At 34.0% G+C, this 26,209-nt stretch overlaps 1 protein-coding gene across 2 annotated transcripts in view; it reads right to left on the bottom strand.

The window, feature by feature from the left end:
- Window positions 1-4,338: 4,338 nt before the first annotated feature.
- LOC130898457 (E3 ubiquitin-protein ligase COP1-like) overlaps window positions 4,339-26,209 on the bottom strand; it is a 28,057-nt gene continuing 6,186 nt past the window's right edge. The window contains exons 3-6 of one of the 2 annotated variants that reach the window (XM_057807790.1): window positions 7,494-7,657; window positions 5,541-6,098; window positions 5,176-5,451; window positions 4,339-4,729 (exon numbers count right to left, since the gene is read on the bottom strand). In XM_057807790.1, the coding sequence (XP_057663773.1) occupies window positions 4,395-4,729; window positions 5,176-5,451; window positions 5,541-6,098; window positions 7,494-7,657 (1,333 nt within the window). In that variant the 3' untranslated portion in view covers window positions 4,339-4,394. Of the gene's footprint in view, window positions 4,730-5,175; window positions 5,452-5,540; window positions 6,099-7,493; window positions 7,658-10,277; window positions 22,719-26,209 lie in introns of those variants that run through there. The other variant, XM_057807789.1, reaches the window with a different exon arrangement.

The following is a 26,209-nucleotide window of genomic DNA, read 5'->3' as shown; positions in this document are numbered from 1 at the left end:
ATTTGTCATTTTCTAAATGCAATTTCCCAATGTAATTGCATTAAAATGATGGTAGTTATTCCATATAAATAAAAGGATTTTATCTAATTATGTGCTTTTTGATACACCAAGAAGTTGAGTTCTTATTTGTTACTTAACTCAACAGATAAAAAAAGTAAAAGTAAGGATCGAAATTATAATCACCTAATAAAAATAAATTTTTTAGCTAGATAATACAATATCACAATATGATGGTTCAAATACAGTACAAAAGAACAATTATTAAATAAATGAACTATTATTTTTGACTTGTAGTTATTTAATATTTGCAAATCAAGACAGTTTAACGAATGTATACCCCAACAATAAATTCAATTGGCTTTTTTTTGGTAAACACAAATTTGACTCAGTCATATAGTTGATAAGTGTACTTGCTAAAGTTAAAAATAAAGATCAAGGTCAAACAATGGAACAAAATAACCTAGGAACTTGTAAAGACCTTTATTTTGGTGATATCTGAAAAATTCATAAGACTTTCTTCTCATCAAACTTTCTATCTGCATCTTTTTTTTGTGTGAAATTTCATTTGTATTTTCAACATCCTTTCTTCTTAGCTCCTTCTCCACACTGTCCCATACCTCCCCGCAAGAGTTATCCCAATCCTTCCAAAGTTAGGTTAGAACTCTGTTCTGAAATCATGACTCGAAAAGATATCAATCAGTTACATCGATGAAATCAGTTTTTGAATAAGCATTGCCTATTTAATAAATTGTAAATTGTGAAAGGGTTGAAATCAATCACTCTATTGAATAACTTTAGTCAAAAGTTCTTACTAAAGTAGTGGAAGTGCTCAAAGTACTACTCAATATCTTGTTTACTTATAAGTTTATATCAGTAGGTAGTGTGAACTATTTATTATTTTTAGTAGTTTTGACTGTTGAACTCATCAATGAAAATAAACTTAAAATAATGGGGTTTTGAATAAGCATTTCCTATTTAGTAAATTGTGAAACGGATGAAATCAATCACTCTGTTGGATAACTTTAGTCAAACTGCAAGTCATGAAACTTTCCACATAATGGAATTAAGTTTAATAATGTTCAATAAATTTAATAATGTTCAATAAATTTAATAAAATTGTAGATTTACTCAGACGCATCGGGGGTATTTTTCCAGCCCCGCTACCCTAAAGTTACAGGATTGGGTTGCTTTTCGAGATTTATCAAGGGTTAATTATTAAATGTTAATTTTTGTTCCAACATCCTTTCTTCTGTTTCCTCTGCTCCTTCTTCATACCTTCCCAGAAGAGTTACCCCAGTCTTCCCAAAGGTTAGGTTAGAATTCGTTCTAAAAATCATGACTAAGCATTACCATTTACAGGATTGTTTATTAAGGGTTGTTTTTCGAGGTTTTATCAAGGTTCAATTATTAAATGTTAATTTTTGTTCAATATCCTCTCTTCTGTTTCCTTACCCCCTTCTTCAAACTGTCCCATACCTTCCCACAATCCTCCCAAAGGTGTAAATTAGGTTAGAATTCGTCTAAGTATTTCGTAATTTAGTAAATTGTAAATTGTGAAAGGAATGAAATCAATCTCTGAATTGGATAACTTCAGTCAATCTGAAAGTCATGAACCTTCCCATATAATGAAATTAAGTTTAATAATATTCAATAAATTCAATGAAACTGTAGGCTTACTCAGACGTATCGGGAGTATTTTCCAAGCCTGCTACCCTATAGTTACAGTATTGTTTATTGAGTATTGTTTTTCGAGTTTTATCAAGGGTTAATTATTAAATGTTAATTTTTGTTCCAACATCCTTTCTTCTGTTTCCTTAGCTCCTTCTTCATACTGTCCCATACCTTCCCACAAGAGTTATCTCAATCCTCCCAAAGGTGTAAGTTAGGTTAGAATCATGAGATCATGACTAAGTATTTCGTAATTTAGTAAATTGTAAATTGTGAAACGGATGAAATCAATCACTCTGTTAGATAACTTCAGACAAATTGAAAGTCATGAAACTACCCAAATAATGAAATTAAGGTTAATAATGTTAATGTTAATAAATTGAATAAAATTGTAGGTTTACTCAGACACATCGGGGTATTTTTCCAATCCTGGGTTAATTATTAAAAGTTAAATGTTAATTTTAAGGTCCATTTTCTTAGAGTAATATATGGGACTAAAAAAATTCATGAAACGTTTTGATTTGCAAAAATGAAGGCAATATGTATTATGAGTGAATTTAATTTGCTCTTAGGTTATAGTATAGTTTCTAGTAGTAAATGAAATGTTGTTGTTGGTCAGTATATTTATTTGTTGTTTTTATATATATATAAAAATATCTTTTCCTATTTTATATTCCTACTGTTTTTTCTTTATGTACTTATATATAATTGTACGTGATTTATGTATTACTTAGGTAATTTTTATAGTTATAATCTAACAATTTCCATTTTATAGTTTTATTTTCAGAACATTACGGTCAGTATGGTTTTTATTATCATAAAGTGTATGTATGTTATCACATGTCTAGCACCATGATTTTATTTTGTCACGCGATTCCATTTTTAGCAATATATATTTATATTGATATTAAAAATATTTGTTAGGGCACATATTAAACGGAATATTTCAGTTACCATTATACATTTCGATAGTTGTGTATTGTGCTGTTTTTTCAGTGTAACGTTACCGAATTTCAAAATTGTGATATGATAAATTAAAATAAATATACATAACATACTTAAAAAATGTTTTATTCTACATTCCAGAAATCAAGGTTTGTAACTTTTTAATTTAACGTTGACGTTTTTCTAAATTTCCTCCTACTAACCAGAACCAGAACCTCCAGAATATTCGATAAGGGCGTCAAAATATATAGGATAATGTCAGGTTAGAGTTCCAGTTAAGCTATCAATCTACTCTCGTTACAATATTTCTTTTTTTTATGTAAAAAGCAAGCACAAGAAGGTAAACCCTTTTACACTCGAGTAATTCGAGGTAGCTGATTACACAGGCTTGCACTTCTCCAAAGAAATGAGCCCAGAGAAATTAAAGTTTTGGTCGTTTGTAAGTGAATTCGGTGTTCATGAACTATGTTTGCATAGATCATATCTTTGATTTTTATTGATTTCATTGCTTGAAACAAGCTGCTGCCTTCTTCTGTCCTTTCTAAAATTGATCCAATGTATTTTCGACGATATCGTCTCTTCAGCCATTCAATGAACCCCTGGTTGATGGGATGGCTTTCCTTACCTTTCCATTCCTTAAAATGGCTGGAATCCATCCATGTTGACTTTTGATTATACGATAATATACAGGCAGTGATGCCATGGTAATGTTTTTGAACATCCTTGTTTTTCTTGCCTTTCCGATCACAAACAATGGTATCTTGTGACTGCTATTAGCGTTAGTACAGTACAGAGAGCAATTATTATTATATCTTTGGCAATTTTTGTACCAGTTACCGATTCATTTTGTGTAGCAAGAGTTCTTCCGGGGAGTATTTTGTAGTTTAAGCCAGACTCGATAGGGGACAGCTTAAGCTCTTCGATCAAGTTTTGAAATTTTGGAACAAAATCATTAGCAGCTGTTTCGTTAGCGGACAGCTTCTCGCTGAAAATAATTATATTTCGAACGCAGTGTCATTTTTTTCACCGATGTAGCCAGCTTTCACTCGCTGTAAACTTTTTATTTTTTCCACCTAACTTTTTATACAAAACCAATGCCTTTTCTTTTATAATGGATCCAGACAGTTGAGTTCCTTTTCTTCTTTTCCGTTCAAACCACACCTACAAGACATTGTCTGGAATTTCACTTTAAGGCTTCTTCAAAGTCTTGCGCATTTTCAGTCCTTTCTCATCATCGATCGTTACTGTATGAATTTTAAGAGTTTTCCTATTTTTTCTCCAGTCTTTAACAGTTGTTATCCCAACTCGTAACTCACTTGCAACATTTTTAAGAGGCTCGCTTTTATTTAACCTTACAAGCACTTTCAGTTTCTTCGCTAAAGACAGCTTAGGTTTCTCTGATGCCATAGCAGAACACTGTAACTAATTTATAACACAACTGCGTGCACAATAACAATTATATCGAAAAAGTTATTTTATGTCGAAACTGTACATACTACCTCACCAATCGACAATCAGCTGCCTACTGATCCATATCGCAGACGATGAGTCATCGGTAATGCAGACCTGAATGTAGCGGGGGATGTTTGGTCGGACTAAGCGGGGAGTCGGACCTTCGGAGGTTGGATTAGTGAGGTTCTACTGTATGTATAAACTAGTGACATCAAAATTGAAATTCCCTGTTATACGTTTATTGCTGTAATGATTTGGGTAATGAAACAAAACTTGTGGCAACTAAGTTTATTTTATAACAATTTTTTAAATTACCTTATCGAATAATATTACACTTGAGCTCTGATAAATTCGATTAGAGTTCTTGTAGGCCTACCGGTCATACCTTTGTGTAAATAAGGACTGTCATCTTGAGGTCCCATAACACCGGCGATATCTAAATGCAACCAGTTCGTTTTTTCGGGTACGAATTCTTTTAAAAATGCTGCTGCTGTACAACTGCCACCTCCTTTACCTTTCCCGATATTATTAAGGTCGTATGCGGTATTTTCAGCTACTTGTTTAGTGAAATGTTTCCATAAGGGCATCCGCCAAACTCTATCACCTGTTAACGAGCCCGCGTTTTGAAGATTCGTATACAGGCTATTGCTGTTGGTAAACACACCTAAAAATTTGTATTTCATATAAAATTGTTTTATATAATTAATTTAAGCAAACATGACAAAATAAGTTCAAATTTCTTATCTTCAATAACTGGGTAGTTTTGTTGAACTGGAAGACCGAAATTGACCTTCTGGAATTTTGATGTATTTCAACGAAATATTGTGTAGTAAAAAGAAATATATATTTTTGTATGAAATTAAACGGCTTACAAAAATAACTCAATAAAAGAATGGAAGCTACAGATTTTTTGACAGGAAGTTTTGACCGCTAGCATGCGACTTGAGTCGATTTTTTTGCTTACGAGTGTATTTTTGGATTTTTCTAGCCTTAATTTATGTTCAAATGGCGGTGAGAGGATTTTTTTTTTCGAAAATATCATCATTAGAGACAGAGACAAAAATAATAAGATTTTTCTGAGATTCTTCAACTCCTAAATAATGTTTTTACCTGTTGCTGCATTTCCTAATGCAACTCGCATAGCTCCAGTCAAAGTTGCAATATCTAATACCCATTTTGGTTTAAACTCGGCACTATAACATAGTGCATCCGCCAAAATTAACCGTCCTTCTGCGTCAGTGTTATCCACGCATATAGTTTTACCATTTCTGGCTCTAATAACGTCTCCCGGCTTTATGGCGCTTCCAGATGGAAGATTTTCTACCAGAGGAATCAAGATTTTAACATTTGCTGGCACACAAAGTTTCGCCAAACCAAATATTGTACCTAAAAAGAAATTTTACTATAATTACGATATGAACTAAAAGCAGATTACTTTTTAGTGAATCGATTCAAAGCAATAACTTCAAACTTACCAATTACGGCTGCCGCACCTCCCATATCGGCACGCATTTCATCCATACCTTGGGCCGGTTTCAAACTAATGCCTCCAGCATCAAAAGTAACTCCCTTGCCGACCAAAAGATATGGCGCATCAGAATTATTACCTTTATTATACGTAATTTCTAAAAACTTTGGTGGTTCGATGGAACCTTTAGCTACACCCAGAAAAGAAAACATTTTTTGATTCGTAGCCCATTCTTTGTCGTAAATTTTAACATCTACCCCTAGAGGAATCAACATATTCGTTACTTCTTCAGAAAATATAGTTGGTGTTAAAAGATTTGCTGGTGTATCAGCCAACCTTCGAGCTAAATTTTGAGCTTCGGCTTTTATAACTCCTTTTTGCCAATCATCAGATGCGTTTTCACTTAATTTGAAAAGTGAGACTTGTGGAAGAGATTCTTTCTTAGTTTTATATTCTTGAAATTTCCATATGCCTAAGTTACTTCCTTCGGCAGCTGATTCTGCGTCACAAAAATCTTCTACATCTATATTTTTAATTCCGACTGAATCCAAAGCACGACAACCAGCTGAAAATAAATATTAATCTTAATTCGTGTTATTAATGGAATCCAATCTTGAAGAAATGTACACTACCGGTCAAAAGTTGTTGCCCACCCTAAAATCCATTCGTTAAATTTCAAAATTGCAAGAATCTGTTACGATTTTACTTTTTGGATCAAGAAATTTTTTTGTGAAGTTCGTATACTAATTGTTTTCGTTCTCACAAATTCAGACTCGTAAGTTTGAAAATGAGTAAAACCACGGAACTATCGCTTTAAACTCGTGTATTAAGTGTTCATAGTCTAGGTAAAAGTGACGGTACCGTTGCGGCCAAATTAAAAATACCTCGACGTACCGTGGACTACAACGTGACAAAACATACATCCACCAGAAGCGGCCTCGGAAAACCACAACTGCTGAAGATAAGCATATAGTATCAATCAGTAAACGTGATCGACGGACCCATGGGCTCAGAGATAGCAGCTCAGATTAATGAATCTAGGAATCTGCCTTTGAGAAAAGCTGGCCTTTTTGGAAACGTAGCAGTGAAAAAACCTCTTTTAAGACGTCAAAATAAAATTAAGCGATTGCAGTAGGCCAAAGTAACTAAAAATTTGACGCATGAAGAGTGGGAGAGAATTTTATGGAGTGATGGGTCAAAGAGAATATTTTTTGCGCACAATTCGAAGAAAGAACTTATGTTAGATCAATGTGTAATCCTGTGAAACATGGCTGAGACTTGGTGATGATTTTGGAGGAAGGGTGATTGGAGACCCGGTCAAAATTAGAATAATTTTGAATTAGATGTATGACCGAGTCAAAGTTTTTTGGCTGTATTTCAATAATTTTTTCATTGTTGCCAGTTCGGTGCAAATATTTTCAACAAAATCTATAAAACCTATTGAATTTTCAGGTGGTACCCATTCATTTCATTTTGTTGGTTTTCCATAACCTTGTGTATAAAACATTTATTTGTATCTCTATTGACAGATAGGGGTCAAATTATAATGGAAAACTGTATGTGAATCCAAAAAATGTAATCACAATAATTTACTATTGTAAACCTCCAAATACCCACTTGATAAATTCGGAGTAGCACATACTCTAGATCAACATCTGCTCTCACAATCAAAAAAAACACTGACAAATGACTTTGATTGTCGAGTTTGATTGACGTGCGAGGTAACTAACTAATTTTTTACTGAGAGCACCGTATTTTTGACTCAAGGTCATAGATATAGACCCAAATTTTGTCTATAATAACAATTTTGTTGTTGTAATGGGAACTGAAATATGATTTTCTTTTTGTTTATCAGTAAGAAGTCTGAAAACAAGCCTGTTAAGAAGATTTCGCGAATCCGTTAATCCACTTTGCATACATTTAAGAAGTGTTTTATTTACTGACTTGAAATTTTAATTACCTGAAGCAGCTATCCGCACGGCTTCGTTATCTTCGCACAGCAATTCAATGTCTTCATTATGAGTTACAGATTTCTTACCTAGTCCCGCGATTGCAACAGAATGATATTCCTTATCTAAGCCCCAAAATACGAAACATTTTCCAGCTTTAACTTCATTTCCAGCTCTGAAATAGAGTAATTTCCTTAACTACCAAAATATATCAATCCAAATTTATTGCATTCAAATTGCAAAAAAATTTACAAACTTAAAATACCTACAAATCCATGACCGGCTTTTATTTCATTGAAACATTACTATGAAAAAATTTAATATAACGTATGCAATGTTATTGATGCAATTTAATTTAAAAACCTATAAAAATTGGAAAATGTTTCTAATCTAATTCGGATAAAAAATATTACACTGTCTGAGGCGCATTCCGTAAACTTTATCATCGGTCTCTGAGGACGCTTCATATAATGTCTAATCGAATCAAATCGTTTTGACATTTAGTTATCAGGAAACTGTTTCAAAAAGTAATTCAATATCTACAACGTATCCAGAAATGGAATCGGGTATTTGTAAGTTCAAGTAAACAAAAAATATTTATAAGCAATAAAAACTTTTATTGTTTTTTGATACCATATGAATTGGAAAATTATTTGGAAGCGATGATGTTATCCAAATGATGACCGTTACGTTGCTGGCATTCTTCTAAACGGGAACGAAGATTAGCGATAACACGTCGACACAAAGCTCTTGATATTGCTGCCATTTCTGACTTGATGTTTTCCTTTAATTGGGTTTGGTTCGTTGGATTATTTTGATAAACCTTACTTTTAAGGTATCCCCATACAAAATAGTCAAGCGGGCTAAGGTCGGGGCTTCTGAGAGGTGTAGTTGATGTTACCCCTTCGCGAAATGACTTTATTAGGGAATAATTGATTCACAACTTCCATCGAGTCATTCGACGTATGGCAAGTGGCCCCATATTGCTGGAACCACGTTCTTGAGTTGAAACGTGCAAACTCCTTCAACTCTGGGACCCAAAAATTTCGCAACATATCGCAGTAACGGTCACTATTCACATTGATTGCTCGGCCTCGTTGATCTTCATGAAAATAAGGACCAATCATTCCTTTAGCAGACACAGCGGCCCAAGCAACGACCTTTGGGCTGTGCAGGGGTCGTTCATACTTTCGTCTCGGATTCTCCACTGCCCTGTACCAACAATTCTGCTTATTAACATGACCATTCAGGTGAAAATTTGCTTCGTCGCTGAACGGTATGTTTTCAAAGTTGTTAAATCGCTGCATCATTTCGTTCGCAAAATTTAGTTTAGATTAGCATAGTCCGTATCCTTCAATTCTTGAACTAATTGAATTTTATAGGCTTTTAAATGCAAATATTCCTTTAAAATTAGATGTAAGGACGATTTTTTGATGTTTAACACTTGGCTTCACTTTCTGATGTATAAAGATGGATTTCGACGAACCGACGCCACAACTTCTTCAATTGTTTCTTCATTGCGCACTGAACGAGGGCGACCAGAGTTTTAATTTTAACTGTCACACCTGTATTCTCGAACATCCTGATCCATTTCCTAATGATATCGACACTTGGCACGTGGCGTGTACGATATTCCGCACGAAACAGACGTTGAGCAGTCACTATTGATAATACGCTCGTACGCAAAATGCGTGATGCGTCCCCGAGTACTGTTCCATCGTGACTAAAGCTCCACAAAATGGCAGATGCCACCAACCCCTCCCCGCTCCCTTTCGAATGTGGCGCGAAAACAAATAACCGATACTCTTTTTGGACATCGTTCATGATTTCAGTTTTAAATGAAACTCTGCGTCGAATAAGCGCGTCCAATCGCACGAAAAAACTCAAATATCAAATCTCGCTTGGGTCCGCTGGCATCGTTTTCGGTGTCACTGAAGACTTTCGTATGCAATCGCATATAATTATCGCTGCCACTAAAGACTCAGCCTGACGCAGGGACTCACGATCCAGGGAAGCTACGAGTATATCGAGAGGTATACCTAGACAAGGTTACACTACGCCCGGTCGGCCTGTTCGCTTGGGTATTCTCTACTCGCCCGGACTGGGCTTTTTTCGAAACAGTCAACGTACTAAATGGAAGGGATCATACAATCCAGATGATCGTCCGGAGCGGCGCCTATCCAACATTTTGTCGCTGTTGAATCCTCACACAGTTTGTTCCAAAATAATAATTTGGTGTCGTTTGAATAGCAGTGTCCGTATACCGTGGTGCTTAATAATGGTATCTAGGGACACAGATCTAGATTTATTATTGAATTTTGTACACGAAAGGCTTGAACTGTAGGACAGATTTTTATAAGAATAAATAAAAACAGAAACAGATGAAGATTTGTTTACAAAACTGTTTCTCATGATGGTTTCTTGGTCTTGAGCCTTGAACTTCTTTAGAGCCCAAATGTTTCTGAAGCAATTGTTCTTTCTTCGGTAACAAAGTATGAACAAAGAATGGTCTTGATAATTTCATATTTGCAAAAAGACTGCTAGACTATTGATGTTGAATTAGTTCCTAGCACAAACCGGGCGTTTATACAGGTCTTGCGTTCAGTACTACAAATTTTACCTTGAATTCGGGCAAAACACGGATCGAACTTCGTCTAGGCCGTATATCACTGGCCTAGAAGAACTACTATGTTCAAAAACGGTCCTCGGAAACTAAGTGGAGGAGGAGGTTTGTTTGTCACTGTACCATCATATTATTATAGACACGTTTCAGTTATGTATGAGAGAAAAACATATTACAAGAGAAATATTTATTGCTACATTTGTACAGCTACTTCACACAAATTACATTTATTTAGTATTTTCAACATATTTCTCTATCACAATTGGTTCTTCTAGAGACCTAACTGAAAATGAACATTCATATGAGGGTGCGATCTACATGTGAAGTGTATTCCAATCATATTATGGGGTCATTATTTATGTATATTCCGAAAATTATTACATTGTTCTCACACATTTCGTTAAATATTAGTTTTGGTGATAAAATAATCTTCACAAAAAAGAACTTTAACGAATAGTGCGATTTTGTTGCATACTGTGGTTCCTTCTATTGTGTCAACCAATTTACAATTGAATTATTATGGACTTAGGCTTCCCAAGTTTCAAAATAATTATTTTTAAATCAAAAAGATGGTTTTTATTGTTATCTTTTATGCATAGTTAACAAAAAAATGTTTATTTTTATATTTAAACTTAGAAGTTTTGTTGATCATTTTTCTTGGTACTATTTGCATGTATATTCAAGATCTGAAAGGTTATCCACATTTGTATTTATGATAAGAATTGCGTTTGCACTTAACATAATAATCTGTATACTTAATTTTAAAAATAGCGAAAAAATATTTAAATTATTTGCAAAGGGCTACGAACTAAATAGAGTAGAACATACTTCCACAATATTATACTCAGAATGACCTGGTCCAACGAGTTGGCAGAATGGTTAAAGAAAACTTTCATCTTTTCCTAAACTAAATACGTGGCTTGGTGGGAAGCGCTTTAAAACCAATAAGGACTACTTGAATTCATTGGCGGCAACTTTCTTTGAAGAGGTAAGTGTACCAATCTTTTGATGATAAAATTATTTTTTGATATGAACTTGTTTTTTATTTAGCGCCTATCGGAGGTTGAAAAAAAACGGCCCTCATATATAAAATTTCTATTTAATAAACTTCTTTACTATCCAATAGAAGTCAAGTATACTTGCTTGAGGAACCGTACTAATACTACCATCATCTAGTAAAGCGCATTGACAGGCTATTTCACATTCATTCCTGTATCTGCCAAAGTGTATGTTCTTGAATTTGATTAACGCTGTTTAGCAAATAATTAAATGTAACATATTTCATTTTAATTTTGATCTGTACGTGTTTCTAAAATGTTTTCAAAAATTATGAATTTGAAAGGCGTAAATATTTTTTTGGCTTGTTATGTAAGTAGAAGGAACCTCAGTTATATTTTTGTTTAGTACGTAGGCTGATCCCTTTTCTCCGCGCCCTTGACTGATTTGCACATATAATTACATGACCGCCACGGTGCAGCGGACAAGGCTTCGACCTCGCAATCCGAACGACACAAGTTCGAATCCGAATCCGTCAAACACTTTCCTCTCTCTCTAGGCTTTTTACACTATTCAATTTTTCACCTCTTGTTGTAAAATTTACCAGAAGAGCCTCCGAAGATACCGGATGTCTTCACCTTCAATTATCAAGAACTGGACGGTATGTGCCATCGAGCTGTGAAAGTGGTCTAGGTCATGATTTGCTCTAACTACTATTTTCTCTACAAAAGAAAAGAACGAGCACAGAAAAACACAACAATATAAAAATGGAATTGAAGAGAAAAAGTCCTCATGGCATTTTTGATTTATTTTTTGACGACGTAATTTTTGAGCACATCGTCAGTGAAAGCTCAAAGTTTGGGAAAATTCTTGGGTATTCTTTTGTTGTCTGGATATCACAGCTTACCACAGGAAAAAATGTACTGGAGCGAAGATGAAGATATTTGTATACCAGTCGTTACAAAATGTATATGTAGAAATCGCTACCTTCATATAAAAAAAACTTCATTTCGCAAATAATGCAGAAATAAATGATTCTCCCAAGGACAAAAGACACGAATTGTTCAAGATACGACCGTTAATTGAGCATCTAAATAATAAGTTCATGAGTATTGATGAGCAAATGGTAAGATACTTCGAACGCTACTACCTCAAACAATGCAGAGGTATTCAGAGGAATACCTATAAGATTCGGGTTCAAAATTTGGGCTAGATGTTATTCGGTTAGTGGTTATTGTTACCATTTTCAGGTTTATGAAGGAAAAAGAACGAAAGAACCTCACATGGAATAGGAGGAGACGTCGCAATGAGGTTGATTTCGAAAGTTGAAAATCCTCAACTAAATAGCTTCTACTTGGACAACTTCGTTACAAGTGTTTCGTTGGTCCAAAAACTTCTAGAAATGAACATACGGGCAACGGGCACATGTAGATTTGAAAGAATGAATAGTTGCTTTCCAACCATGAAAGCATATTACCTGTCAAAAGATAGTCCAGAACAGAAAAAGCGAGAAAAAGTATTCTTCAACCATATTTGATTTTAGAATATAATAAGTTGGGGGGAGTAGATTTACTCAAATGTTAGGATACAGCATTTATCAATGAGTATGTGCTTTTTTGTCTTGTCAATGGTAAAATGCCACTTCTGGATTTAAGACGTGAAATACTGATGCACTATTTGAAAGTTTCTTCTACGTCAGATCCGAAAAATGTGGGTAGACCACATGCGAAGAATGTTAGCTTCCTTGTACCGAACAGGAACAGCGAAAGAGCTTTTGAAGGAAAGCTTCTTTGTGGAGTATGGAAGACAAACGTGAGAAACAAAATGCCGAAGTGATATAGGTTTGCATGTAGAATGTTGTCCCATATTCCATTAAAAATAATAATATGTCACCAATATATAGACAAACAATTTTTTATTAATTTATTTAGAATATTCACTATATTTCTCATGATCCCCAAATGGGCATTAAAATTTAAACAAAAAAAGTTATAATAACTAACATGTTTCCAGAGTTATAATTAGAATTAATTAGAAAAAAGTCTGAACTCCAAAAAATTTTGTACTTAATGAGTTAATAATATCGTGTCAGCTTAGTCTGTTTTAACAATACAATAGTGAGCTTAGGGATTGAGCTAAAGGATCAGTCCTCGTATAAGTTTCACAAAATCATCATTTTCTATAATCGATTTATTTATATACATACAAAATTTTAAAAAACTAATGTTCTTCATATGCTCCAACATTTCTACAAAATATATATGTATAATTTCCAAAATAATAACACTATACAAAATATGGAATGGATTATATTAAATTTTTGATAATAAATATATTTGTAAAGTTTCCAATTCAATGATCAAAACATCGACTTTTCTGTAAATATAAATATTTTGAAAGAATCCTGTTTGTGTCATCGCCATCAGCATCAATTACTTGTAAAAATCCTATAGATTTTGTAACAGATTTCACAACTCTACTGGGTTACAACATTCAAATAATCTTGTGGTCCAATCTTTTAGCGAAGCAAATCACCTAAATGAAAGCAATACAAATAAGGTGCTACAGGATGAGGCTCCATCTAAAATAAATGTATGCTCGCATATTCACATTTATCAGGTTCTATAGTATTTCAATTTGACCACTTTGAACCTTTATATACCTGTAACTTTCTGCATTCATTTCCAGCACAACCATAAGTTGAAATATTTAATTATTAAGCTTTTCGGGTTCTTAGCGTTGATCCAAATTCACTAGCTTTTTATTATGTGATTAATCATTAAAGAAGAAAGAAATAGTATGACTGTATACATTACAATAATTTCATTCAAATATTCCCTATTGAAAGTTAGTTATTCCGCCGTTGAGACTACATGGATGAATAATTAATTGAACCTAGTCAAAATATCTGTCGGTCTGAAACGTTTTCAACGGAGCACTTAATCTGTCGTCTTAAGTAAATCACTTGCAAGCGCGTTTGATTATGATTTAATCAAATGTCTTTATATCTCTCAATGTAGCATGGTAGTTTACTTTTAAAGGTGGGGTTGTGAAAGTACTTTTCTATAGAATTCAGCACGTATCATGGAGCATTCTCAGAACCCTATTTTGGAGACTGTATGATTTTAATATTGGGAGGTAGATCTCCGCAGTTACCAAGATAATTTCTTGGAGTGTAAAGTGAACTTCGACCAATTAAAAATACAGTAGAACCTCTCTGATATGGCACTGCGCCAGTCTGGCTCTCCAATAATCCTTAGACCTCAGACGGGAGTGAAAGTACTTTTCTATAGAATTCAGCACGTATCATGGAGCATTCTCAGAACCCTATTTTGGAGACTGTATGATTTTAATATTGGGAGGTAGATCTCCACAGTTACCAAGATAATTTCTTGGAGTGTGAAGTGAACTTCGACCAATTAAAAATACAGTAGAACCTCTCTGATCTGGTACTGCGCCAGTCTGGCTCTCCAATAATCCTTAGACCTCAGACGGGAGTGAATCACGTTGAGACATGATACTCAACACTAGTGTAAACATGATGATGGGGAACATTCAAATTTTATTTTCAATTGTATTTTAAGCCATTTTACTGATTTTCAGCTTGATGGGAATTTATGTAACTTCAAATGTCTAAATTGACAGGATTAAGAGTTGATTGGAGATTTTTGTGAAGGTCAATGATAAAATTTCGCTTGTTTTTCTATTGATATACTATCAGAAATCAATTGTCTTGTAGATTTCAGAGCTTAGACCTCATCGATGAATAAGTAATATAAAGTTTCATATTTGAGTAAAATGTAGTGAAGCTAAAATACCATAAAACTATATAAACGAATATACTTTTATTTTATAGAGCCGCCCTGAAGCGCTAAATGATTGTACAATATTAACGAATGACTAGGATGAGTTCGGCGCGATTATGCTTATTCTACACCACGTAGAAATATGTCAACATGATCTTCTCCTAGTTAATCGATACTTTCGGTTGTTCTTGTACAGAATTCTATATCCCCTTCTTTCAAAATATTTATTCTCACTATAATTCATTAAATGCAGTTGAATATGTTTCATATATTTTAAATAATGGATTTTTTTCTGGGTGGTTGTTAAGGTAATTTCAATACAGTTACAATACCAAATTAGATACTGTAATTTTATTTCCTATCTCGCAAAAAATTGCTTCATTTATATACCTCAGTATTCTTCTTTTGACAGAATCCTGTTTTGCTTAATTCCGAATATTTAGCCTCTTCCAGCTTTTGGAGGTCTTCTAGTTTTATCCGTGTGTTTGGTTTTAGCTCATTAATTTCCTAGCATTCTTTCGACATAATCTCTCCAACATCGTTTTCGTTCTCTAACTCATCTCATCATATCCTGAATTTCTAGTCCTTCTCTAGTATCCCGACTTTCCATTCTGTCTCTGAGGCTCCCTTCTTTGATTGTTATATGATACAAGGATAACATAATCATTGATGGACGTCTAATATACTTAAATTTGGCACACACATTACTATGACTAATTTTACAATAATGAGCAATGCTTTCTTGAATGTACAGCAGAATGGGGTTAATTACATTTAAATGACGCTTGTAATTGTTTAAAACAGCGTTAATAATAAGATCTTGAAAATAATACGAAATGAATCCAAATCACTACAATCAATAAATAAAATCAGGCATTTCAATCACCTCTCATAATTTTGTCAATATGGCGTTTGTGGGCAAACAGGATTATTATCCCGTGCATAATGAGAACGTTTTGTGACTAAATGTGTTATTTTTCTAATTTGGTTATCTTTATAAATCCCTGCTAAATCAAATTTGGTGCCATTTAACGAGATTAGGCATAAATATTTGCATTTGGACTTAAAAATAATATTGAAATTTGTGACAAAACACCGATAATTGTTAGAATAGGACAACATTAATAAGAGACCAAATATCTTGTATTTTAATACATGTCAGATAACGCTCTCAAAATATCGTCCGACAACGCTGTCGATCGATGCATGTTCGTGTTTCAGATAGTTGTGTCTGTGTCATGATAACTCGTGCTCGTCGAGTAAAATGTGCGATGCAATTTAAAAATCTGGCTAGAAGGGGGATCGAATCAATAATGAGATACAAATCCATATTTTCCGGGTGTGCAATACCAATAAAAAAATAGTAAAGTTGCATAGGAAGTATTTTATAATACGACTTTTCAGGAACTTGAAATTGGACAACTTTGGTCTACTTATTGTTAAGGTATTGCTTATTCATCATTCTTCCTTGTTTTGCATAATTATTATCAATATTTAAAAAGGTAAGATCAACAAAAATGACACAAAGCATGGATTTTGGATCATTTTGTATCTGAAACAATCGGTTTTCAAGATTTTGATATTTTAAAAAATTACCCGTTTTTAATGCTCTAGGCACTGTAGTGGACAAATATGTAGAATTGTACAAGTTCACGTAGTTCGTTTCAGTACCAAATTAATAGTTTGTAATAACATAACAGAAATCTCCGAAACGACCTCAATGAATCAAAAAGGGGAAATTAGAAAACAATCAACTATTTCCCACGATCGTTTTCCTAAATTCTCAATAAAAATTTGTTTATTTATACGGCAAGTTCATTCGAAATAACAAAATAAAATTAATAACGAACTAGATTACTGATATAGATCGTGAAGCCGGTCCTGTTCTTATTTACAACAAGTTTTGTTTATCATTACGTTGTCATTGTTTAAAGAGACAATTTTTAAGAAGGTCTTTTTGTTTGTTTACAGCAAATTAAAGTTTTCCAGGAAATTGATGATTTAAGAAAGTGAGATAGTATTTAACAGCCGGAGAGTAAGAAATAATTTGATGCCATGGTGAACACATCGGGAAAGAAGTAAACCAAACGGCGAATTTGAATAAATTAGATAATAAGTGTTAGTAGTTTAGTGTGTTGGTGTTTTCAATTTTGAAAATTATTCCATAATATGAGAAAAAGTTGATTTGATTTTTCACATTACTTTCCCCGACTTTTATTCTACAAATTGGTCCAATACCTAATAATACTAATTTATAAATCTAATTTTGTGCGCATTATGGATTTTTACTTTAGTATACAAAAACAGTTGATTCAATTCAATTAAAACGATACTGGGCCATACGATCACTACATTTACGATAAATGATCACAATCAATAAACAATTTTAAGCTAATCTAGAATATAAACAATTTTTTACACTCTATGATACATAGTCTGGTCAAATTTGACTCGGACAGGTACATTGAAACTACTCGTGTATATCGAACAGTTTTTACTCTAAATTGGTGAAACCTTTTTGGCCGGCGATATTGACTATTAAAAAAAAGTTGAGCAACGAGTTCAGTTCAAAATTTTTGTTGAAAATATTACAGAGGTATTTTGAGGACCCTAATTTATCGCTAAAAAGTATTTGAGTGGTACAAAGCATACAGTGAAGGTTTTCAAGTAGTCGAAAACTTGCCTTACGCGAATCCCCCTCTGTTAACGACAGGTCGTCAGACCGTTATCTAAGAGACCTAGCATCTTCAGGTGTCCATTGAAATGACATAATTCATGTTGATACATTCAAGAGATCTTCTTTAGTTATAGGTTTCCATGAATATCTTTGCCTGCCTCAGCCCCAGTAAATTATTCCAGTAACTTTGGATGGAACGAAGCATCTTACACTTTTGTAAACCTAGAGTCTTCAGGTGTCCATTGGAGTGACATAATTTATGTTGATACATTCAATAGATCTTCTTTATATTTATAGGTTTCCATGAGTATCTTTGCCCGTCTCAAATCATGTATATTATTCCAGTGAAATTCCTAAATACCTCATGTTATAGTGTTCTTTCTATTGCTCTGTAGACGATTCCACATAAGGGTTTAGGTGCTGAAAAAGGATTTAACTGCTCCTACTTTTGCAAATCTATTCATGTCCTGGAACCCATTGAAGAAAAACTTTATTCTTTTTGACAATCTCCATGCATTTCAAAACCAGCTTGGATCATAATTATTAAACCTCAAACTTTCCTTTTTATTTTCTTCCTATTCTTAAATCATTGTTGACCATGTGATCCTGGTTGTTATTTTTGTTCTATGTATTTTCTTTCACTGATATCCTGATATGATTTAGCTTTGAGGTACATCTAGGTACGTGGAATAATTCACTCTTTACGTTACTTGAATGAAGTTCACCGTCGAATTTTTTGCTGGGGGTATAATGCAAGCGATAAGAATAAAAGTTGACGTCATGTAATGATGCTAAACTTCCACAAAAATATCTTTTGTAAAAACAATGTCGAATTCGCAAAAGATATGCTCAGGACCCCACATTTATCAAGTGCATCATTAATGGAGACGAGACACGGGTTTATGAATATGATGTCGAATATGCCCAACAATCTAGCGAATGGTGATTCAAAAATAAGCCGAAACCGAAAATACCACGTCGGTCGAACACGATTACCGTGGTGTCGTTCCCCATAAATTTGTACCAAAGGGTCAACTTAGTCGTTTCTAGGCGTCTAGTTAAAGCAATTCATAGTATAATACCAAATTTATGAGCAAACGATTCATGTTAATTCCAGCATTGATATTTTGGACAACCACCTTATTTGCCAGATTTGACTCCTTGTGACTTTTTGCTCTATTCAAAACTCAATAATTCGCTTCGGGAAATACGTTACGAGTTCATTGAAGCCATAAAAAGTAATTTTTTAATATTTTTAAGGCAATAATGACTATTTATATTAAAAATGAAAATGTTTTTTTTTGGACAGTCCGGGTCAAATTGGACTACATTGTATACCACTATGAATGGGACCGACATTTATATTGAATACTGGTAATCATTTTCAAAAATATAGATGTCCTCAGCTCGTTACGGCTTTGACATAGTTTTGCATATTTACACAAATAGTGTATAGAGCAAATATTATTATTCAAGGAACTACAATATGATGTGAATTTCATTTTATCTGTTAATGTGACATTTTTTTAAACTGTGTAATTATAACATTAGTGTACCTGGTAGGAATTTTTTTTTTAGGTATTTTAACAAAACGAAGAAAAATTTATTTAAAACAACATGCGCATCAATATGGCACCATTATATTGGGTGGTTATATGAAAATGTAACATATTTTATGTAGACAAATTTTTTAACCTTTTAGGTTTCCTGGATTATGTTTTGGAGTATTCTAAAAGTACCTTTTTAGGTGCAACATTCTCGACATTTTTCTCTTCACCACAATAATCAAACACGGTAATTTCGAAAAAAAAAATGATGTTTCATTTCGTGTAGATTTCAAAAATAAACAAAAAGAAAATAACGTTATATTAAATAATTAACTAATATTTTTACGACTGAAATATTTAAAAAGAATAATAGTTGATAAAAGTTTATGGTGAGCTGAGATGATTAGCCATGTTAACATAAAAAAAAAGATCATTAGATGTTTCAGTCATGTAGAAACACGAACCTGGATATCACATAAAACCCTGTCTTTTATCCAAAAAACTCAATACAAAAATGAAGCTACGTTGCGTCTAAAGTCCATTTACCGAACAAAAATAGTGAACCAAAATAATGATCAGTGCATGATCATCCCGTGAACATCCTGTGCGAAACGAGGCGCGGCACCGTTCTTGGTTAGGTTAGATATACCACTAATGAAAAGCTGCGTAAGTGGGACAAGTGCCGCATTGCTGCAAAAGCTTCTAGATCAGGTGTAGTACAGGGAGGGCATCGTATTATCATACTGCAATGAGATTGTTTGTATTGTATTTGTCTGTTGCATAATTTTCTTAAACATGTCTAACACGAATACAGCTGATGAAGTTGTTGACATTAGCTATAGTCCGTCGACAAGAGATAGAAAAATTCATTTCAACGCTAGCGAAAAACAAAGGATTGTGAATATTCATAAAAATGAAATGCAAGATATTTCCAAAGCGGCAAATATTTCGGAAGTATCTTCTTCAAGTGTCTAACGAATCGTTCGTCAGTACAGAGCTAATCATTCAGAAAGCAGAAATAATTGTGTGAAGGAAATATGCGAAGAAATAAGAAATTCGTGAAGAAAATACACAAATTCAATAACTTGATGAAATATTGGTAAACGCTGGATATACTAAGGGCCCTTTCACACCAATCGAATCCGAATCAATCAGAATCACTCCGAATCAAGTTGAATCCGATTGACCAAGATTCGGCTTCGAGCGCTCCGTTTAAATGTGAAGGGACTCTTTTCCCGCCTTCAGACCGGACGAATCTGGTTCAATCAGGTTTGATTCGAGGTCGCACTTGATTCAACCTGTCAGATTCCTCGTCCGGTCAGTCTTGAATCAACAACCATACGAGATGGACGTGGAGTTATTAATTTTAAAAGTTAAAGAAAATAGTGCGATTTATGACGCCAGTGATAAAAATCACAGCAACAGAAATATCATATCTTCTGTGGAGGAAAATTGGCGGATTTTTTGTCGGAAAAAGGATTTTTATAGATTCAGGTTGATTCAGCTGGTGTGAAAGAGTGGAGATGACGAATCAGATTCAACTTGATTCGGATTCGTTTGGTGTGAAAGGGGCCTAATGATAAGGTTTGGGTGGACTCTTCCATACAATCCTCAAGGCAAGCATTCTTGGATGGACTTTCCACTGGATTAACAAAAAACTCTTAAGGTAGGTAATGTTTTAGTCCCAAATGTGGCTGATGTTGTTGTGTTCTCCAGCGTATAGCAAGTGCCAAGGTCAGTCTTGCTCAGTTGAGTACAATAGAGGAAGATTCCTGTGATTTTAATGACGAGACCAATGACTCAGTCACATTTGAACAATTTATGAACATCCAACAAGAGTAGAGGAAAAAGAAGACTGTTGAAGTAGACTTTCAAGAGTATGAATCTGATTAAAATATCTGAGGAAATTAAAATAATATTCAACTCAATAATCAATATCAATAATAAGGTCATATCTAGAATTAGACGGGCATTGTTCCCTTAAATTATCCTAAAAACATTAAAACCATTTTAGTAGAGAATTTTAAGACTTACAACTTTGGTCTGAATTTTTTTTTGGATAAAACTTACTGTTTTCGAAAAAAAATCCAAAAAAAATTGACCCTTCACCCCGACAACTTTTGTAGCACACATAGGATCGATGGGGATTTTTAAAACTTTATTTTTAATGGTAAACCCCAGCTGTCCACCAATATTTGACTTTCTGGGAATTTTTGCTATTTTAAATGTCTATATTGACCGGACTATGAAACTTACAAACTTTTCAATAAGTCACCAATCAGTGCGTTTATAAAGACAAGAAGAATGGACGAAGACAGACTCATGAAACGAGTTGCATGGAAGATACCAGAGGGTAAAAGGAAAAGAGGTAGGCCAAAAAAACGGTGAAGGGTAGTAGTGGAAGAAGACCTTGGAGAGAAAAAACTCCAGTACTGAAAAGAAAAAGCAAGGAACCGAAAGAAGTGGATTGAAATTACAAGGCTATGGACCCAAATGGTCTGCATATAATATACACACATAATTTAATAATTAGTACTTATCTGAATAAACAAAAATTATACCTTTAAGGTATATTTGGACAAAATATTATAGAATGTGGATATTGCAATGTAGTAGATTTAATTTTAGTTTTGCTCGAGTATCTTTTTTACCGAAATTAATATACGTCAATTTCTACAGATGATGCTTTCCATTATTAACAATTTGATACAATAAAAAATAACAAAAAAAAATCAACAGAATTACACCAACTCCAATATATTAATGATTCCTCTACTGTTAGCTGCAACCACAACATTCGAATTTTGTTTCCAACAAACAGCCGATACAAATTCATTCATATCGTCTTCTCTCCTCTCCTGTTCCAAAACCCCCTCAACAGCTTCAAACTTATAATTAAACAATTTTTTACTCAATCCTTTATAATATATATAAAGGGCGTTATTTTCTGAACCGCATGCTACATAATCCCCGTCAGTAGCTAATCCTACAAAGTTCTTTTCATTAACATGACCAATGAACGATCTCAAACAGTACGGACTATTTATACTCCACATTTTCAATTGTGAATCTGTAGATGCACTAACTATCTCTTCACTATTTAAAAACTTAACGTAGCTTACTGCTTTTTTGTGTCCTTTAAATATGTTTACAGCCTCTTTCATATTTCTTAGATCATAATAGTGAACACAGTGATCAGCGCTGCCAAAGGCTAAATGCGATGAACTTTTCGGATTGAATTTAACACAACAAACGTTCGCTTTTGCTTCTAAAGTAGCAATAGAATGTTCCTCGTTCAACGAATACAATTTAACTCTAGCATCATCCGATCCGGATGCTATTAATCTAGTATCTACACAATTGAAATCTACACTCCAACAACGTTTCTCGTGTTCTTGGAACGTTTTTGTTCTTTGTCCTGTCGATGCGTCCCATATCGTAACAGTTCCTTCATAATCACTGGAAGCCAGAGTACTTTTATGGTATGTATGCCAGCTGACACAAGATATTTTCGATCTTGAAATCATTTCGATACAAGGGTAGTGAACATTAACTATATCTTTGATGACTGCACCATAATCAAATACCTTAAACATAATTTTGAATTAATGATATTAATAATAAAGGAACAAATACCTCTTTATTCGGTTGGCGACAAAGTAATTTCGTTTTTGTTATATAAAATAAAACAAAAAATAGTTTTTAATCAATTTTATATTTTCCATTTTGCTCAATGACCTTTTGCCACCTTCTTTTCAGCTTCATGATTCAGCGTACATGAAATATATAGTCCTTATCAGAAAAAAAAACTAAACCAGGTGCGACTGAAGGTCTCGTCAATTGTGAAAGCTCCAATAGTTTCCCACGAGTTGCCAAATATGTGTGAGGCCTTGCATTATCATGGTAGAACACTAAAACTTTCCGATTGTTGACAGTAAACATCAGAATTGATCTTTTGGTTCCTTGGAAGCAGCTCAAAAAAATACATTAACTTTGTAATTCCTCCAAACCGACAGCATGAGCTTTTTTGTTGTTTTTCAGCTTTCGGTGTGGTTCATCGTGTTTGCTCCATTATTGTTTTCGAACTATGTTACTGTACAAGACCCGTTTTTCATCAATCTCTCGAACAGTTGTATGACGATCCTCTTCAATGACGGCTTTGATTTGGTAATCATCAACGTTGCTCATCTTTGGGGGAAAAATCTACAGAAGGGAATTCTGAGACGTGCGCTCTGTTAAGCAATCAGCACCAAAAAATTCACATATTTCTTTGTGAGTCACAGCAACTTTCTTTCCTTTACGGAAATAAAAAAATAAAATGTTCGTTTCTGCACTCCATTTAAAATTAATCCACAACTAATAGCTTTAATAAAAATCACGCACTACTTGCTTCTAAAGTTACGTTAATGTGACCAGTATCACGTGACAAAAGGCAAAGTACAGCACTAACATAAGTTATTCAAAAAATAAAGCAAAGGTCTCTATCAGTAAAAATCGAAAGTACTTTGTTGCCAACCTTATAATAAGTAAATCAGAAATTAAGTAAGATATCCGTTAAAATGTAATGTTTCCATACTGGAAAATTTAAAATTATCTCGTGGCAACGATGCGTCACTTCATCTGCATCTCCCTAACATAGTAGCTCCCTCTTTCAGGTTTACTTCAATTCTGAAGGCAATAGCACTTTTGTTCTTATTTTGTGCGTATTTTTTTGAAAGAAAATTTATTGTTATGTATTAAATTTACAAAAGATTTGCACAACTATGGTGTCAAAAGTGCTTACACATGATCAAAAACAAATGAGACAAGCGATCTGCGAATGATTTTCACGATACCGTTTATCGTGACCACGAGGGCTGTCTGAAAAGTTTCTCATATCGACCTGAAGACATCAGTGCAGCAATATAAGTGGAGAAATAAATTTTCGCATGCGTTGACAGGTTTTCATTAAAATTGTAGAAATTTTAATGCTCAGTTTCTGTTTAACAAACGTATAAGTCATATAAGAAGATCGTGGTCATGTCAGCTTGACTTACGACGATCGTTCAAGACGACCAGAAACTGCAATAACCAGCAATATCATCGAAAAATTTCACCGAATGTTACTATACGACCGCCGGATTGAGGTTATAAAGAAATTGGGTGCCGCGTTTGCTCACTTTGGATCAGAAGCTCATTCGAATGAACATTTCCAAGAGTTTAATCAGAATGAATCGGATTTTTTTGCGTTCATTCATAACCTAACCCTAAAATTTAACTCGCAAGAGAGAGATTTCCATCATACGTAAACGCCTCATTTGAGAAAAAAGACAGCAACTATTCTTTGGAAGAGTTAAAAAGGTGTTTCCCAAAGTGAGGCCCACGTTCCTATATAGGGGCAATATAGTTGTTAAGGGGGACAATTTGATAATGGGATTCGACTCGAGTTATCTCGATTTGCATTTGAATGCAAATTCAAATGGTCCGCCAGATACAGTTCTAACCAAGGACCTTTGCTTCAACTGGTAAGAGATATTCCCGGTTGTGGGGAACGACTCAGACATCGATGAGTGGATGGCACAAGATTCCGAAACCCACGAGGAGCTTGCCGACGAGGACATTGGGGCTGCAGTTAACCGCCGAGAAGAAGAAACCGATAGCATTGAAGACGAGGAAAGCACCACCGGTGGCAATGAAGTTGTATTGCGCTACGCAGAGCAGAGCTCTATGTCTACAGCTACTAACCTGTTGTTTCTACGGCGATGGCGCAACATCACAGCATCAAACAGGTTTTCTTCTTTGAAGCAATGGAAATTGACCGTCATAACGAGCCGTTCGCAAAATTAGTGGTGTAATACAATGTTGTAAACCTCAATAAATCGTATTTCTGTTCAAAAGGATGTCGGATTAGCGGGGTTCCAGTGTATTTGATTGTGTTTATTTTAATTTTAGAAGCATAACTTTCCAGAAAATTGTCAAGAGGAAAAATATATTATTTTGCAGTGTATCGAATGTGTTTTATAGTGATTTCTTCCTAAAAACTACCGATTAAACTTGTCAATAGACCAGTTTTCCAATATAAAATATTATGTATGTTACATAGGAATTTTAGAAACACTGTTATAGACTTTTTGTTAAAAAATAATTACTAATTAGTTAGGTCGTCCGAATATAGCCCTTGTATGTTCCTGAAATGGCTAAGGGTATGCACTTTCTGTATATTCCTATTCCTTATTGACTGTGCAAGAGTTTTGGGTAAAAAATGCATCTCAACAATGTCGTACCTACCACTCAATAGTCTCGAGACTGTTCCCTGTGACTTTTTTCTCCTAAAACAAAGTCATTACTCAAAGGAACTCAGTATTGTGGAGAAAAAAAGGTCAAAGAAGTTATAACCGCACTTCGAAACTTCAAATGATGCTTTGAACAACCACTTCGATAAAAGAAATTATGTTTTATTTCTGTAGATCAGCAGTTTGGTCAAATAAAGCTCATGCCCAGTTATATTGACTCTTCCTACAAAATTCCCTATTCTCTTTTTCTTAGTATTAAACGCTTTGCATAGAACAACAAGTTTAATAATGGAAATACGACTAACAGAGGACATTATAAATGAGGCTTAAAAACCAAAAAGTCACTAGCATCTAACCGTGTTGATGATTGTCTGATTCAAAACACTATTGATGATTCATAACATTTACAAAAGAACAACCACATAGAAGTCATTAAGGGTACTAATACGTCGCTCTGTCTCTTTGATTCAAAGATTCATTGTTTTTTATTAGGTAAATTTCTGATTTACTTATAGAGGTACTTATAATAAAACAAAAATAGAATAAGTATGTAAACTTGGCGAAAAAATTTAAAATTGTCATGAAAATCAACAAAGAAATTTTTTTAATTCTGAATAAAAGGCGCTCGTCCATAATTTTGCAAGTATTTCACATAAATTAACATTCAGTTGACTTGCCTATTTTATTAGTAAAACAAATTAAGGAGAAGTGGTCAAATAGGCGAGAGCTACCAATCCTGAAATAGTCCGGGAGCGGTCAATGCTGCCGTGTGCAATCATAGGACCAAGGATAAAACAGTTTTATTC

The sequence above is a fragment of the Diorhabda carinulata genome, chromosome 10 (assembly GCF_026250575.1).
Source record: "Diorhabda carinulata isolate Delta chromosome 10, icDioCari1.1, whole genome shotgun sequence".
NCBI lineage: Eukaryota > Metazoa > Arthropoda > Insecta > Coleoptera > Chrysomelidae > Diorhabda > Diorhabda carinulata.
Note: the sequence above shows the minus strand (reverse complement) of the source record. Positions and strands in the feature narration are given on the sequence as shown.